At 44.2% G+C, this 16,318-nt stretch overlaps 1 protein-coding gene and 1 long non-coding RNA gene across 15 annotated transcripts in view; one reads left to right on the forward strand and one right to left on the reverse strand.

The window, feature by feature from the left end:
• Positions 1-14,750, forward strand: part of aqr (aquarius intron-binding spliceosomal factor) — a 35,578-nt gene extending 20,828 nt beyond the window's left edge. Inside the window, exons 28-38 of one of the 5 annotated variants that reach the window (XM_055505417.1) lie at positions 990-1,127; positions 1,234-1,305; positions 2,036-2,223; positions 2,323-2,494; positions 4,422-4,592; positions 7,751-7,836; positions 10,250-10,424; positions 11,952-12,062; positions 12,158-13,162; positions 13,422-13,581; positions 14,137-14,750. In XM_055505417.1, the coding sequence (XP_055361392.1) occupies positions 990-1,127; positions 1,234-1,305; positions 2,036-2,223; positions 2,323-2,494; positions 4,422-4,592; positions 7,751-7,836; positions 10,250-10,424; positions 11,952-12,062; positions 12,158-12,424 (1,380 nt within the window). In that variant the 3' untranslated portion in view covers positions 12,425-13,162; positions 13,422-13,581; positions 14,137-14,750. Of the gene's footprint in view, positions 1-989; positions 1,128-1,233; positions 1,306-2,035; positions 2,224-2,322; positions 2,495-4,421; positions 4,593-7,750; positions 7,837-10,249; positions 10,425-11,951; positions 12,063-12,157; positions 13,612-14,136 lie in introns of all 5 variants that reach the window. The other 4 variants (XM_055505418.1, XM_055505419.1, XM_055505420.1 and 1 more) reach the window with 4 other exon arrangements.
• LOC121201992 (uncharacterized) overlaps positions 1-16,318 on the reverse strand; it is a 37,519-nt gene that overhangs the window by 1,146 nt on the left and 20,055 nt on the right. Inside the window, exons 5-11 of one of the 10 annotated variants that reach the window (XR_008693532.1) lie at positions 11,104-13,200; positions 8,914-9,328; positions 8,609-8,811; positions 5,584-5,657; positions 4,399-4,812; positions 3,872-3,901; positions 21-104 (exon numbers count right to left, since the gene is read on the reverse strand). This is a non-coding gene — a long non-coding RNA (uncharacterized LOC121201992). Of the gene's footprint in view, positions 1-20; positions 105-3,871; positions 3,902-4,398; positions 4,813-5,583; positions 5,658-6,762; positions 8,812-8,913; positions 9,329-11,103; positions 13,201-13,298; positions 13,422-16,318 lie in introns of those variants that run through there. The other 9 variants (XR_008693530.1, XR_008693533.1, XR_008693537.1 and 6 more) reach the window with 9 other exon arrangements.

The following is a 16,318-nucleotide window of genomic DNA, read 5'->3' on the forward strand; positions in this document are numbered from 1 at the left end:
TCCTCCTGCGTAGCCCTCACCTCTCCCCTCCTCTGCATTGCCCCCACATCTTCTGTTTGTTTTGTGAAGTTTCTTCTCGGCATCCGCGACGTCTTCATTTCGCCCTTGAAAAACCCAGGAGCCACGGGGGTTAAAAATAGACCTCATCAATATTGCATGTTTTGATTGGTTTAATATTTTAACAAAAATAGTAACACATCAAATATTTATACCCCAGTGCTGTCTGAGTGTACTTCGCCCTCCCTTTCTGCCTTTGCTGGCCTACAGTGTGGCAACCTGAAAATAGCACGCCTGTTTACCCGGATTTACCCCCTCTGTGCGCACACAGCATGTTTTTCAACTGCTGTGACCTCGGCACGGACTTATATTTTGAGTAAAAACTGCTCCTAAATTTTCAATCGGAGCACATGCTCTGTAAGAAAGTCTGTACCAAAGTGCTGCTGAGGTGATTGAGCTGCAGACAACACCCATTATACTCTGCCCAGACCGGTTGGGCTCATGAAAAATGAGAAGGCTATGTTTTCTATTTGGACGTAAAGCAGGGAGATTAATGATATGTCATCGAACGGTACAGTAGGTTGTCAGTCACTTAATCATCTTCCAAGATTGTCTTGGTGCTTAGCCTCTATGGGGCAGATCCAAGGAAGCTGAATTAGCTATAACTGAAGCTTTCCTTTCAAGATTTTAATCTTCCATAAGGGAGTTGAGCCTTGAGTGGATTTGTTGTTTCAGAATATTTAATTGTGGCTTTTTAATTAAATGAGTTCCCTTGGGTTATTAGTTTAGTTTCATGGGGATCTTTCTTACTTCCAGTACACAAGATCATTCACTGGATGTCACTTCTGAAATAAATGAACATGTTTTTTGTCTTAAATAGACTAAATTGATGTTGTGATGTTGCATCTTATGATTTGAATATTGGTAATCCAAGTCACATTCGTTTAGTTAAACTTTTGTGTTTGACACTCTGTTTGTGTCGTGTCTGCTAGGAATTTAGAGCCTTCGAGCTGCTGAGGAGTGGACTGGACCGCTCTAAGTATCTGCTGGTGAAGGAAGCTAAAATCATCGCCATGACCTGCACACACGCTGCACTCAAACGCCATGACCTGGTGGAGCTGGGATTCAAGGTGGAAAATTCTTCACTTGACACACTCCTTGACACAGAACCTGTTTAACCTTAGTTTTACTGCAGTATTTGTGCAAATTTGCTGATTTTTAAAATTGTTTTATTAGTATGACAATATCCTGATGGAAGAAGCTGCTCAGATTCTGGAGATTGAGACCTTCATTCCTCTACTTTTACAGGTAACCCTCCTGAACAACTGCTCAAACCTTAACTTAGTATTTAAAAGCGTTATGTCCAAGACTGAACCTCACCTACTGAAAAACTGTACTCTTCTACAAATTTCCTGCCCTTCCATGACCACCAGTCACACATCAAGCATAGTTTAATCATTAACTCAGTACACAGTCTCTACTGCCAAACTACCTGACCTCATTAATGGAGTACAACCATAGTAGTGGTGCTTGTCTTAGATGTTTACATCTAATTGCTGAGATTGTGCTAATGCCTGTTTACAGATTGTTAAACACATCAGTATATCCAACAACCCACACCACAGCTCCCCCTCATTGTTGTTTTTAGCGAGACACAGTCTAAACCCTTTTGTCAGGTAAAAGTGACAGTGAAACATTTATTCATCCTCTTTTCCTTTTTCTGTCCAGACAAACAGTGATTAAATCAGCTCTTGACTTACAAGGCTGAGTACATTCAATTTGAGATCGGAGGTCAAGATCTAAATAAACCACATCTAATTAGTAAAAATCTGGCAGCCGTAGTAAAATAGACGCAGTACTAGCCAGTCTGTGCCCATGAATAAACCAATAATGATCTGTTAAAGCCAAACATGACATTCTACATTTTGCAGAGATGCGTTTGAGTCTAGTACAGACCCTCTACATTTGCGTACCATCAGCTATACTCATTTACTTAACTGCTGGTTGTACCCGCTTTTACTGTCTCCCTCCACAATAGAACCCCGAGGATGGCTACAGCCGGCTGAAGCGATGGATCATGATTGGAGATCACCACCAGCTGCCACCGGTTATCAAGAACATGGCCTTTCAGAAGTACTCCAACATGGAGCAAAGTCTCTTCACCCGGTTTGTGCGTCTGGGCGTGCCCACCATAGATCTGGATGCGCAGGGACGTGCACGTGCTAGGTGAGCCACACGTGCAGCAGTGTTACAGGTCCAGTGACTTCCCCCCTGTGAATCCTATGTAGCAATGACGCTGCGTTTCTGTTTTTGTCCGTTCCACAGCCTGTGTAATCTGTACAACTGGCGCTACAAACACCTGGGGAACCTGCCTCATGTTCAGCAGCTACCCGAGTTCCAGGTCCCCAACCCTGGCCTGACCTTTGACTTCCAGCTAATCAATGTGGAGGACTTCAATGGGGTGGGAGAAACTGAGCCCAATCCCTACTTTTACCAGGTTAGTTGTTTTATCAGTAAAAACCCTTTCACCTCAACTGTTTCTTTATTTCAAAGAACTAGGAACTCTCCCACAGTGTACAACACCAGCTTTCAGTTCATTATTTATATATATATATATATATATATATATATATATATATATATATATATATATATATATATATATATAAAATGTAAGAACTACAAAAAAAAACATGGCAGTTTGCACGTACACTCTCTTGCATCCAATCTTTAATTTTTAAAATGCTGTGGGTTAGCTGTATGTTCATGTAACCTATCCCTGACCCTGCTTAGTCTGCAGCTAACACTGTCTTCCCAGCACAGACCAGTGGGTTTGCCCTTCACAGCATGAGCAAGATTGTGTTTCATCATGACATTGCTGAGACACTCAAGACCGTGTGTGGGTGGTAATAAGGGTGTGAAAAAAATGTTTACTTTGGCGCCAAACCAGTACAGGAACGCAATGTTATTATCTAATCTACAGTAAAAATGTAATGTAAATGTTAAACAGAGTGATTGAAAAGCATCAACACTTATTTTTAAGCTGTGTGCACAATGAGCGCTTCATAAATGTTAGTGCAGCGTTCTGATGTCAGTGAAACACCTCATTGTTCCTAAATCCAGACCATGTGCACTTCTCGAGGTACGTGGTCACATGAGCCTCTATTACATTTGCTTCCTGAGAGAATTGCCAATATCATTTGCAAATGTTCACACTGGGAAGCAGACGGGATAAATTGGACACTGGAGAACCAGATGCACCAGTGTGTGCGCAATGACTGTCGCAGCTGAACAAACGCTGTACAAACCCTGCTTTACACACTGCATAGGAGCTGAGCTCTCACCCAAAAACACTTGGCTCAGAAATAAAACTATAGCGCTATATTTAAATACACATCTTCTATTAGCCTTGCTCAGCCACCGATAGTTGTTTTTGGCTTTTCTGCTACATAGGCTTTATTAAGAGTCTCAATATTACATATTTAATAAGGTGGTGCATTTAATTGCCTAATATGGTGGATTTGCTAGTTGGACTGAATTTACCAACTGATCATTTACCTATACCTTCCAAACAGCCTCTAAATCTTCAACATATTGTATGAATTGGAAACATATAAGTGTGTGTGTGTGGGACTCGAGTAACAAGGAAGAGAGACCTGGATGCACAACTGTTGATGAAGCTGCATGTGCAGTATAATCATCAAAGATGTGAAGCTGCAGTCCAGGCGTAATTGAAGTCGAATGAATAATTCATATTGTTGGCTTTTTTGGTCATGTTTGAAGGGCAGAGTACAGCCTTGGAGCCAGAATGTCAGGAATTAGTTGATTGTAAAGTAGGTGAATGTATGCAGCGTTGGCCTTTACACATACTCACGCAAAGAAGGAAACGTTCCTCTGATGGAGCCTGAAATTGAAATGAACTGAATCAGAGATGCACATTTTCAGCAAATGTAGCAGTTGTAGATATTTTATTTTTTTTAAGATATGATCCGAAACAAAAAAAATTGCCATTTCCAGTTGAGTAATTAGACTTTACATTCATTCTTAGGACCCAAAGAAAACCTAATAAGCCATCTCCCATTGCTTATAAATACCCAAAGCATTTATTGCAGAGTGGAACATTTTGTCCCAGCCTGGCTACTTGTGGTGTTGAGGTAATTAATTCCAGCCCAAATCAGACGGCTACTCATGCATGAATGAGTGGGCTTTTATTTAGCTGGAAAGTCAAAGACTTGACATGCGACAGGGTTCTACAGCATGACTGTAAAATACAACAAGATGTCACTCTGATAGTTCCGAGTGTGTGAATGGAAAAAGAGAGCTGTTTATTATCTGCTTAGTGCTTTGATTCACCTAAACCTGTCCCTGTATTGTATGCTTAAATTACAATAAAAATCTCACCCTTGTCTCCTCTTCCTGTGAAGAACCTGGCAGAAGCAGAGTATTCTGTGGCCTTATACATGTACATGCGTCTGCTGGGCTACCCTGCCGACCGCATCAGCATCCTCACGACCTACAATGGACAGAAACACCTCATCCGGGACGTCATCAATCAGCGCTGTGCTGGGAATCCCTTCTTCGGACAGCCCAACAAGGTAACTACTACTGCTCCTACTAGAACTAGTACTAGTTGCTGACATGGCTCTTAAAAGACATGATCAGACATCATGTAGCATTTTCACACAGAAACACACCTCATGCACAAACAAGACTATTTTTGTGACTCATTATCACTTGGGTGGCACATTTCTTGTCTCATGTGAGAACACCACCATCCCTCTTGCTGTGTTTTCATGGTGTCCACGACTTGTGTAGCTGGAACATATGTAACACATGACACATGCATGTGAAGTTTCTCCACACCTCCAGATGTTATTTTTCTTCCTACATGCTATAAAAGTAGATCTATGATCCTTGCAGAGCAACAAAGTATAATTGAAGTTTTCATGTGGAAGACAAACGAGTCGTGTGTTGTGGATATTCTAGAATTATTTTGAGAGCGTAAATGCTGCTGCAGACGTAACGTATGCCTTTACCTACCAGTCAACAGTGTTTCTGTAATTGAAGTTCACTTGGGTTTGTGTGTTGCATAAATTATTTAAAGAGCGTGAATGCTCGGGGAGCAGGTGTAATCTCTGCTGCGCTGTCTTCATCCAGCTCACTCATTGTTTCTGTAAACTCTTTGTCTTTATTCACATCACACATTTTTACTTTAAGTCGGCAGCCCTCTGGCACAGGTTCCCGTCCCCTTGCTGTCTGTACTGCTGAATGCCTCTACCCACTTTCCCTTCAGGTTATGCTTTTTTCTCCCCCCCCCCTCTCTTTTCCCAAGCACATCCTCTCACCTTTGTCTGCTCTATGTTCTTTAAGCCTTTCTATTTGTGAATTGAGGTGTTGTGATGGATCAGCATGCCTCCAGTAATTCTGGGATATTTTCAATAAGGGTGCCAGATCTTAAGTTTTCAGAAATTAGAACTACAAGTACGCTAGTAAAGTGTGTCTGGACTATTTTATTAGGTCTTCAGAAGCAGTACAGAAGCAGTGAGTGCTGTTGTTTATGTTTTTTGATGTGTGAGCCTACTGTACCTTGTTGCTTTGTCTTCAGTTTACTCCCTGTTCTGACAGCTAACCAGATTTTTCGCTTGGTCATGTTGAATGTCCTGCAAAGTTCCGACATAAAGTGTCATTCTGTGTGCTTGTGGCCTTAGTCAGTATGCATGCACGGTAATAAAGTGACAGGGGTGACAGGCTGATAGGTCTGCTGAGAGGAAAGACACAGGGAGAGAGAAGAGGAAGACAAAGGGACTCTTGTGGGAAAATGCTGAGCAGCTGAAAGGTCATGCGCTGAGCATTGGGTCTACAGTGTGTCTTACAATGTGTCACAATGGCTAAAACCCAGCAAATGTCAATAGTCAGCCCACTTTACTGGGGTGACTAATTAGACAGAAAAGGGGAAGGCAGCCAGTTAGCACCAGCCACAACCCAAACAAACACACGAGCCTGAGCTGTCTGCAAAACCCCAAACACAACAGTTTGTATAATTTGAATGGTTTTTGTTTTTTTGTTTACTCTGTGATGTTTAGAGACAAGGGCCATTTGAGATTCTTTCATTTTAGTGCAGGGTGTTGGACCCCGGGACATTACTCATGTATGTCACAAACTAGACAAGTCAGTCTGTCTTTAGTTGGTTTGAATAAACATTAACTGTCGTTGGGTGATAAATTCAAAGGGACATTCTGCCTGGCGTTCACTAAATCCCACCACCCACTGTGACCTCAATAATAGAGACAGTAGAATCATCACCTTTCTGACAGCTTCAACTTGGAACCTGCAGAATTAGCTGTGTAAAAGCAAAAACCCTGAATTGCAGGGTTTCTGTATTGGTTAAACTTGGACTGTGTATGAGTGTGTATATGGTTTAATATATACTGAAGCTCTTGAAGCCTTGTGCTATTGTAAGCCCAACATGTTGTTGCCTCTGGTGCTGCACCTGTTCCATGTGGCGACAGTGATATTGGCTTACTACCTAATTAGCCCCGTTTCACAAATCTTCCTCTTGTTACCTAAAATGTTTGGGAGTTTCAGAGAGATTCGGGATCAGTGTAAGTTGCATTAGCCATCAGGTTTGTGCCGTTCTGGGCCTCTGTGGCTTCTCAATGCTAGCTGATGTCCTATTGATCCACTCTTGAGTACAGATCCATACAGGAAAAGCAAACCTCTCTGCTGGGCTTTAGGTTTCCCTCCATGCACCCTATATAACTGCATAGTAGTGTTTCCTTCTGTCCTTTTCTTCGGCAAAGGACTGTGCATGCTTTTTTTGTAACCTTTTTAAAGATAGAATTACCATATGTATGTCAAGGCTAATGGAATTGGTTGCCATGACATTTACTAGTAGGTTGCAAGTGTAATGAAGTAGTGATTTTATGTTTTTCCTGACGTAGTTTAATGTTGCTTAACATTAAAATGCATTACTCAGGTATTGTAATATCCCTTGATTACTTTTTATCAATATCACCTGCTAGTTTAGTATAATACACTAACCTTAGCTACAATATCTACAAGCCAGTTCGTTCTGATGGAGTAGAAAGAAACCAGAGCTTTGGTGAATTCAAAATGCTTTATTAGATGTAGAACTTGAAGATCAGTCATTGGATGCTTCTTGAGGAAATGCATCTCTAGAGTCATAGTTAATGCAATTGAACATTGAAATGACAAAGATGCATCCTGTAACATTGCCAGTGGAGGTCAAAAACCTGTATAACTCTTGTACTAAAATAGGTAGACCTCTCATCACAATTATTTTACTATAGCAGTAAAGCACATTTGCTGACGTGATTGAACATCTCAGTGAACCACTTCTTCATAATCTCTGATCCGTTCACACAGCTTGGCCCCCGGTGCCTTGGCTGTGAGTCTCATGGGCCCAGGTAAGAGGCTAGTGGTAGTAAAAGCCCTCTAAGCCGTATTAACCCCTCTGGCTGCCTATGTGGGCCTGTGATAACAGCAAGAACAAGATAACTCAGCCCATCGTTCCTCCCTCAAAAATGAATGTAAAAAAAGAGGCACTGTTTGATGGAGAGCTGTCCTCGTGTTTCTACACATGTCGACCACATCCCTCCACCTAAAACTCATTTACTTTGCACAACACGTCCTCTGCCTGTGCTTAGTTAGCATATCCTCACACTGACGTGTGTATTTATAGACATTCATGTGGAGTGAGTTTGTTGACTAATGACTGCGTGTGTGTCTGCAGGTGACGACGGTGGACAGGTTCCAGGGTCAGCAGAACGACTACATCATCCTGTCACTGGTCCGCACCAAAGCTGTGGGACACCTGAGGTAATTACTCCAATGCATGAGCGGCACGAGGTTCCACGAGCCAAAACGGGCACATTTACTGGATATTCTATTACACATATACTAGGACGTACACTTAAGATAGACCTCCTCCAGGCAAACAATGCAGCAGAAATAACCCACTTGAGACGGCAGCTCTCAGGAGGCTTTCTGTCTCTTTGTCATGTGTAACTACTCTGTGAAGTTTGCTAAAGGAAAAGCGCTTAATTTGCGGCAGGATGTGTAATGGGTGCTTCAGGACAGGAGCGTGTCTTTGGAGTGAAGGTAGCTTTTGTCCTGGTTAAGGGAATCTATTGTGCTCTGATGATTGGGTTGAGAATCTCAGACAAAGAGCGCCGCCGCGATCAAAGGCGAACGCGTAACATTAACAGGCGCGATGCTTAAGCAAACGGCAGCAGTAGGTTTCACGTCTCCCCCGTTTCATTTCCCATCGCTGTCTGCTCTAATTCCGCTTTCAGCCTCATCTCCTTATCGCTCTGCTCCCGCTTGTCACCGCCACCTCGTTCTTCATCTCGCTAAATTGATTAGTAAGGGAATGGCCCCTCACTCTTTGGCGGCCATTACATCCTAAAGAGCTCGCACTTACTCACACTCAACATGCTGCGTGGTTTAATACTGGACAAATGAGGTTGAGTTCCTCCACAGTACTTGTGATATACAAACCCTAGTCTGCACAAGACCCTTGTGTGTGTTATAAGTCATTCCCTTTGGGCTTGGTCATTTTTAGCTGTCAGAGAAAGATTTAAAAACTCACTTTTGGTTCTGTGCTCATCTCCCGGATAGAGCCGTGAGTGGATGTAGCAGGGGATGAGCAGTGCGGCCAGAGATGCTGGTAGTTTGTCTTGTTGGCAGCGTGTGCGCTCCTCCCAGTATCATCCATTTGATCTTGTCTTATGCTGGATATTACACTCTGCTTTCTTCAGCCCACACCATGTGGGCCAGCTGTCGAAGGCATCCCTGTAACAATGTGAACCGCAGTTAGTTCTTCAGTGAAGGGGGATAGAATAGCTTTTGGTTTTATTTTTCCCTGGATGGGAACTTTTATCAGGATCAGCTCACATTTCTTTCACACTGGTGCGAGTAATGTGGGACCCAGTGTTTGTGCTGTGCACTAACTGGAACCACTGGCGCACCGCTGATCTTGACCTCACAGTCCTCGTCCTGCTCCTGAACCCCGGCCTCCCACCGCAGCCGTCCTCATGACAAGCTGACCCCTCGCGCTGACAGGGGGAGCCTTCCTGCTGATGCACGCGGGCACGCTCACGTGTAGGGGGAGGGAGGCACCGATGCAGACGCGTTGTGACATGAGCACGCACACACAAACGGCGCACGTCCACTTTGCCCTGCCATGTCACTGCACAGCCCAGGTGGGTGTCTCTCAGCGCAGCCGTGTCCACGGGCTATCGTGCCTCCTGATTGGCCCCCGTCCGCCTCGGCGCCGTGCTCATTGGTTGAAGGCTGCACTAGTTTGTCTCTGTGGAAATATTGCACTTTCAAGTTTCGTTTTATTCCATGCATCATGTTTGGGTGATGTAATAACAAATCCCATGTACTTCCATAGGTTGAACACTTACACATGGACCCTGTACAATGCTTCCCGTAAGCCTTTCACTCTACATATTAATGGAACTCATGCATAAGGGTTAATCCTCTTAATCTAATGACGTCCTCAGGTAAACTCCCTAACCCATTTTTTTGGCTGCATTTGAGTGTGCAATACTTTGTTATTGTGTGACAAGACATGACTGTGCGCCAGATTCCTTTACATCAAACCAAGCAGTGCTGTCAGCATCACCGGCCAAAGACGACTTCCCCCTCAAATGCTGCAGCTTCCTCCACACTCTGTAATCCAGTATGCTCGCGTCTCGCAGGGTAGATTTATAGGCAGGCTAAACATTTATGGTTTTACTGCTCCATTAGGTAGCACGTACAGACAACGAAAACACACAATTTACAGAGATTTATTATGTATTCGCTGGGGCTGAAAGGTGCCTCCCTCCTCATTAGTGGTTCAGAGCACAATGTTTTGTCTTTAAGAAGCAGAGAAGACCCCTACTCAACAGACGCTAGTTTAACTTTGGGTTTGAGCTTCAATGTATTTTCTCAAACTGATAAACATATGTGGACCTTCAATGCCTTTTTCTCTCCAGTTAATAGCTTTTATATCTTAATTGAATGGCAAAATAAATATCCTCTCTTTCTTGTGCTCCCAGTTCTCCTCATTAGCTGTGTTCTTTATTGCCACACAGCTTCTATCTGTTCTCACCTGTTTTAATGCTTCATTTAAACCTCAACACTCTGAACTATTCTTGATTACTATTCTTTTACCTCCTGACTTCTTCTCAGTGCGATTTTTCACTTGAGTCATGGATTTGTAATTCTTTTTGCTCCACAGGGACGTGAGGCGTCTCGTGGTGGCCATGTCGCGAGCCAGACTGGGTCTGTACATCTTCGCCCGCGTCTCGTTGTTCCAGAACTGCTTTGAGCTAACTCCAGCCTTCAACCAACTCACTGCCAGACCTCTGCAGCTGCATATCAGACCACATGAGTACTACAACCAGCAACAGCCTGTAAGTACCCAATCACCCTCTGTTTCAATACAAGTGTTGATGATCTTAATCAGTGTAGTGTTTACCTGCCCACAACTCTGTGGTTTCTGTCGCCAGTGTCTCACTGTTGTTGCCGCTACAACATCTGTCTAATCTCGTCTCTATATCCTGAATGGCATCTTCATTCCTGTTCGTTCTCACTCGCCCAAGTCCCGCTGCACTTTTATCCAGGCAGCTGCTAAGAACATTTTATACGGGGGAAATCTGCGAGCATGGGAAACACAGGTCTGACTATAATTAACCCCTGAAGGTCAGACGGCCAAACCACTCTCCCAGATCCTGCCAGGCCACAAGAGACAACTGTTGTCTGGTCAGTGTGCCTCACTGGCGTGTGTGGCAACAGGGGTGTCTAAAATACCCTATAGCCCGTGACACTTCCTCCTACTCTGGGTGTTCATCCCCATGAGGGACAGCTCTTTTGGGCACACACATGCGGCCCCTGCTTAGCCTGTCTATCGGAGTCACTAAACCCCTGCTGCTTACATGCAAACACAGATTAACAGTCAGATATTGTCTTGCAACACTGAACTAGAAATGTCATAGGCTAGTTAACAGTGCTGGTAAAAGGCCCTTATGGATATATTTATATTTACCACTCCATTCAGTAGTACTGAGGAAGCCCATCCTCCTGTGGCCCTACCTGTGGGTGTATGGTCTCTGGTGTCGCTCTCTGCAGCAACCCCTGAACCCAGTGGTGGATACGGGCTGTAAGCTGAAGAAGGAGTCCTATTGAGCTTGGTTGAAGCAGCTGATTGGTGCCAAGCATGCCGCAGCTTGGGTAGAGTAGAGGCATAAACACCGCTCCTAACCTCAACTGAGGCTGTTCAGGTGTTTGGGAGAGTTCACCCCACCAGTCAGATTTTTTTTATGGATCTGGAGAAGGCGTTTGACTGCATCCTTCACAGCATTCTGGTGGGGGCTGCTCTGGGAGTATAGAGCCTGGTCCCCATACAATCAGAGCAGCAGCTCGGTTTGCATTGCCGGTAGTAAGTCAGAGCTGTTTTAGTGCGTGCTGGACTGCCCTTTGTCATGTCTGGAGGTCCTTTCTTCGACTGCGCCCCCTGCAACCTGCTAAAAGACATGCTCAGGCACTGGAAAATACATCTTACACTCTAATACGTTTACTGAGAGTTTTACAGCAATAAAGTCAGGCACAGTTAAGTTTTATAGCGCTCAGTGTGTTGACTTTGACATGATGCCCAAAGGGCCTGTATGAGAATCACCCTGTATTTAGGAGGTAAGAGTGAACCAGACTGAATATTCTTCGCTGCACGCCTCAGTTTAGGCCGAGACTCTGTCTGCATACAAATATGTTGAGCTCCCCATCCTTAACTCCTCTGATAGTATGCGAGCAGCGATCACAAAGCACAGAGATATTTGCTCTCTAGTAACAAGCTGGTCATGGCGAACTGCACAGTAACTGTTTAGATACAATGTTTCACTGTCAGGCATCTTTCATAACTCATATCCTGGTTTCTTTCCCCACAGAGGGATTCTTCTGGGCAGCCAGACCACATCGTCAACAACATGCCTGAGATGGCCAACCTCGTGTATAATATGTACATGCACATGATGCAGACCTCTCAGATGTACAGACAGGTAAACATACTAACATACTATCTGAGATCGACGTCGTTAATTCTCTAAATCATATTTTACTCTCTGCAACAACTCCTTTCTTTTCGGTTCAACAGCAACAACAGCAGAAACTGGCTCTACCTCCACAACAGGCCGACAAAGAAGATGATGTTGTGGAGAAGGAAGAGGCAGCGAGTTCAGGGGAACAGGAAGAAACCCCCATGGAGCAGGAGAACCCAGACGGAGAGGCAAGCTCGGTGCCAGACTCAGCGGACGCCGGTGCGAAAGAAGAGAACAAAGACGCAGCGGACCATTCTAAGATGCCGGAACACCCTGGGAGAGACAGTGACAGCGAGGGGGAGAACAGTGGAGAGGAGCAGTAAGGCGGCCTCACCATGAACTAATGGCCTCAGAGCTCGGCCCCTTAAGATTATAGTTTTGTTTTCTACTGTAAGAAGATGATGATCCTGATCATTTTATTCATTTTGTAACAGATTTTTGCATTAAACCATTAAAATCATCGGCTTCATCTCTTTCTCTCGCAAACACCAGTTTGTAATAAGCACCTTTAACTATTAACACAACGATGAGCCCACCCGTTGATCTACTGTACGTCCAAATCAGCTAAAGGCACTAGTCTGATCTGATTGGCTGAGCCTGCACCAGCTACACAAGCTGCGACTAAACTGCATTTTTAGGTCACTTCACCCAAGGGCCAGTTTGCATGCTGGGGGCTTTCAACTCGCCCCCTGGATGTACTCAACCACTCAACCAGCAAGCCCCACATCCTGTGCCATTCATAACTTCACCTGGCTGCGGAGGATTCACAATCTGAAGTTAATAATCGGAGGCTTTAATTGAAGTGATGGTCCTTTAAATATTAACCCGCCTAAAACTGAAGAGGTAACGGAGCAAAAACAGACAGGAATTTCCTTCATGCACCAGAAGTTGGTGGTGGTTACATCATACCTCAGGCGGACTGAGCAAACAGGTCAGCTGCACAGCTGCTCTCGCCAGGGCCAGTTGAGAAGCCTGATGGAGAAGCATCTGTTGATGAATTTGGAGAGACGTTTTGGACTCGTGCTACTTCTTCCGTCTCGGGGCTGAGGCAGTAGGTTGAGGTTCGCATTCTGTAGCTGTGGTCTGGGCCTTTCACTGTCTGCAGAAACAACAGGAAGGAGACACTGCACGTATAAATGATTAACAGCCCAATGTAATGTTTAAACTGACACAAGACTTCCATATGCAGCGTTTTACTGTTTTAGCAATCTGCATCATCCTCTCTAAACCCGTGACGCCTCGGTTTCTCCAGAGTCACATGAACGCGCGCATTGTGTAACATCCTGCCTCTGTTGGACATTCCTTTCTGCTTTCTCGCAGCTGACATCGTAATTCGGCTGCAGCCTCGTAGTGAATTAGAGTTAACTGGTGGGAAGTGGCTCCTGCGCGCACACAACCTCTCTGGATTTGGGTGACTGGACAGAAAAGCTACAAGCGAGAAGGGAGTCGGAGTCTACGTCCAAACGTTCCTCTGCTGAAGGTGAACATGTCTTTTATAGTCGCGCGACAGGTATTAGGTTACTGGTTCCTTTGCAAAGCTTGACCTCTAACCTCTGCTATGGGCTGATGTTCAACAGGCACTAACAGCATTGAGTAAAGCTTAGAGCAGAAATGTGTGACACTAAAAGCCTGGGATTGTTTACTATGCACTAAATACTGCTGTCTATTGTACTTGCTTACAATTAGATTTTATCATTTAAAAAATACTAATATTGGTTATTTGCTGGTGCTATTAGTATTTTAGTAGTAGTTAAATGTGATGGTTGAAGCCAAACACAAGTCAGAGTCCACTTTAACGGTGGTTAAAATGACTGCAGCCATGTGGCTCATGTTTTTTCCTCTTTCTTTGACGTGACGGGCGTTTCCTGGAACGCGGGATCGGCTGCGGGACCCGTTCGCTGACTGAGTCATTTATTGGCAGCCCTGTGCGACATTAATGTCACAACAGGAAATTTCACATCTCACGTTTGCGAAAACGCTTCCACAGGGCAGCGTTGTTCACATAGCTCCGGTTCTGATCCACTCTGTCCCCCAGACTAGGATGGCCACCTGTGGGTCGTGCTTCTGGTGCATCATCTGGCTGGTGATCCTCCTGTGCATTGGCTGGCCCCTGGGCATCACTCTAGGGGGTCTGTATGGCCTCATCAGCCCCCTGACCACCTGCCTCGGCATGGACGGACTCTCTGACCTGCTCCTGCAGGGAGCCAACCTGGGCCGCACCTGCGCCAACAACATGAGGCACAGCAAGCCTCTGTGCTGAGATCCACGTCCTGAGCGACCGGGACCAGACGACGGCAGAACAAACGGATCAGCGGAGAAAAGGCTTCAGGACAAACTGTTCATGTCTGTTTTCTGAGTCATTGTGAAATGACTGACCTTCAGTACAGTGGGAAACTTCACAGCAGCGTAACAAAAATATCTGGAAGGTCTAGAAAATGGATCCCACTGGTTTTGTTAACATGTAATTAACCGTGGATTTCAAATTTATATGGGAAGGAAAGCGGCTTTGTGTCCATGGTCCGTGTTTACTGTTTAATTCACTGCATGGAGACGATAAGAATGAAAATAGCAATTTAACAATGGAAATGCTTAGACTTGTAAATGACTGTATGGAAACTTATAATGCGATTAAAACTGCTTTGAACTTGACCTCTGTTTGTTGACTGCTTTATTGTAAACTGTATTTGGCAGAAAATCCATGTGGAATTTTAAGGTAATAAATGAATACATTTTCCGTATACTAGCACGAATGAGGCAGGAGCAGTAGAACATCTGCATCATCATCTATCTACTGTTCAGATATTTAATAGTGAAAAAAATGTTTCTGTTTATAGCTACAATTCTGAATCTTACTAAAACACTTTATTATAAGTAATATGAAGCCTCCTCTCATTTTAAGAATCCAAACCTGACCTAACAGAGTTATCTCTGGTACAGAACCTTGGGATTCTTCATTGTGTGACCTAAAGGTTTTTTTCCTGTACTGTAAATGATTTGTTGAGTAAAAATGTGTGAGCCGATTTCAAATAAAATATAGAATTTCAACATCTGTTGCAAAAACGGTGTAATCCTGAACCTGCGTCTGAACCAGTATAACTCACTGGCTCAAAGACTTTCAAAGACGCGCACATTTTTCTCATTGTTCAATGAGGAGGTTCTTCTGAAGTCGTTTGGCTATCGGGCTAAAAAAGTATCCTTTTATCAAAGTTTCGTTTGAGGTTCGGGTTTTAAGACTTGGGCCTAGTTCTTCCACTCCTTGGCTGAAAGCTTTGAAGCGAACATCTTACACAAAGATTGAAAAGTTTCTGAAGAAGTGGGATCCAGTGGCACAAGCTGCTGGAGAGTTGCACTGAAGTTTTGACATTGTGGGTTTATGCCTCAGTGAATTATTGAATTTTGAAAGTGTGGAAAAAAAAAAGGTTTCTCTTCTTCTGCTCTGAATGCGTCTGTGCATTAAATGTAACTCATCGCATAATCAGCCTTTTTTCTCTGCACCTCATGAGCTAATTAACTGCACAGTGACTGGGCATGAGAACAAACAGCACATTATCAACTATGTCACACCTACTGTATCCTCAAACTCAGTGATGGTGATCCTCTAGGCTCATCATCATGTTATGTCTTTTACTCTAATTGGTGTCAATACCAATACCAATGGAGTTACTGAAATAATAAAAACACTAATGACGACGCCTTCTCTCAAACTGGGAGTGAGCTCAGATGCTTTGTTGTGCTAAATATGAGTCCAGCACCAGCAGCTGGTTGCTTATTACGGCCCTAACGCTGGAAACAGGCAGACATTTGGATTCATTCATCCCAAACTCTGTGCTAAACTATGAGGCAAGGAGATATAATGAGTTCATTAGCCAGCTCTAGCAGGCAGAGTCTCCTGCATGACATTACCTTCAGCACACAGACATAAGTGGCATCGGCCCTCTCATCTAAATCCCAGCAGGATTCTAAATAAGTGTGTTTGCACCATTTCACTGAACTACATAATTACACTCTTGCATACTCTCACCCCTCCCTCTTTGCCGTTACAACTGGTATAAAACTTTTTTGACCTTACGTCACGTGAGCTGGGCTTCGTTACGCCGCGTATCTGGTTAGGTTGTGTTTGATTCCGTTTCTTTAAGGCCGGCCGTTAGCTGCAGCCGCTGTGACTCAGCCCCGCGTGCCCTGAGCTATCATGACAAACCGGGGAGCGAACGCTCGCG

This window comes from Betta splendens, chromosome 22, assembly GCF_900634795.4.
Source record: "Betta splendens chromosome 22, fBetSpl5.4, whole genome shotgun sequence".
NCBI lineage: Eukaryota > Metazoa > Chordata > Actinopteri > Anabantiformes > Osphronemidae > Betta > Betta splendens.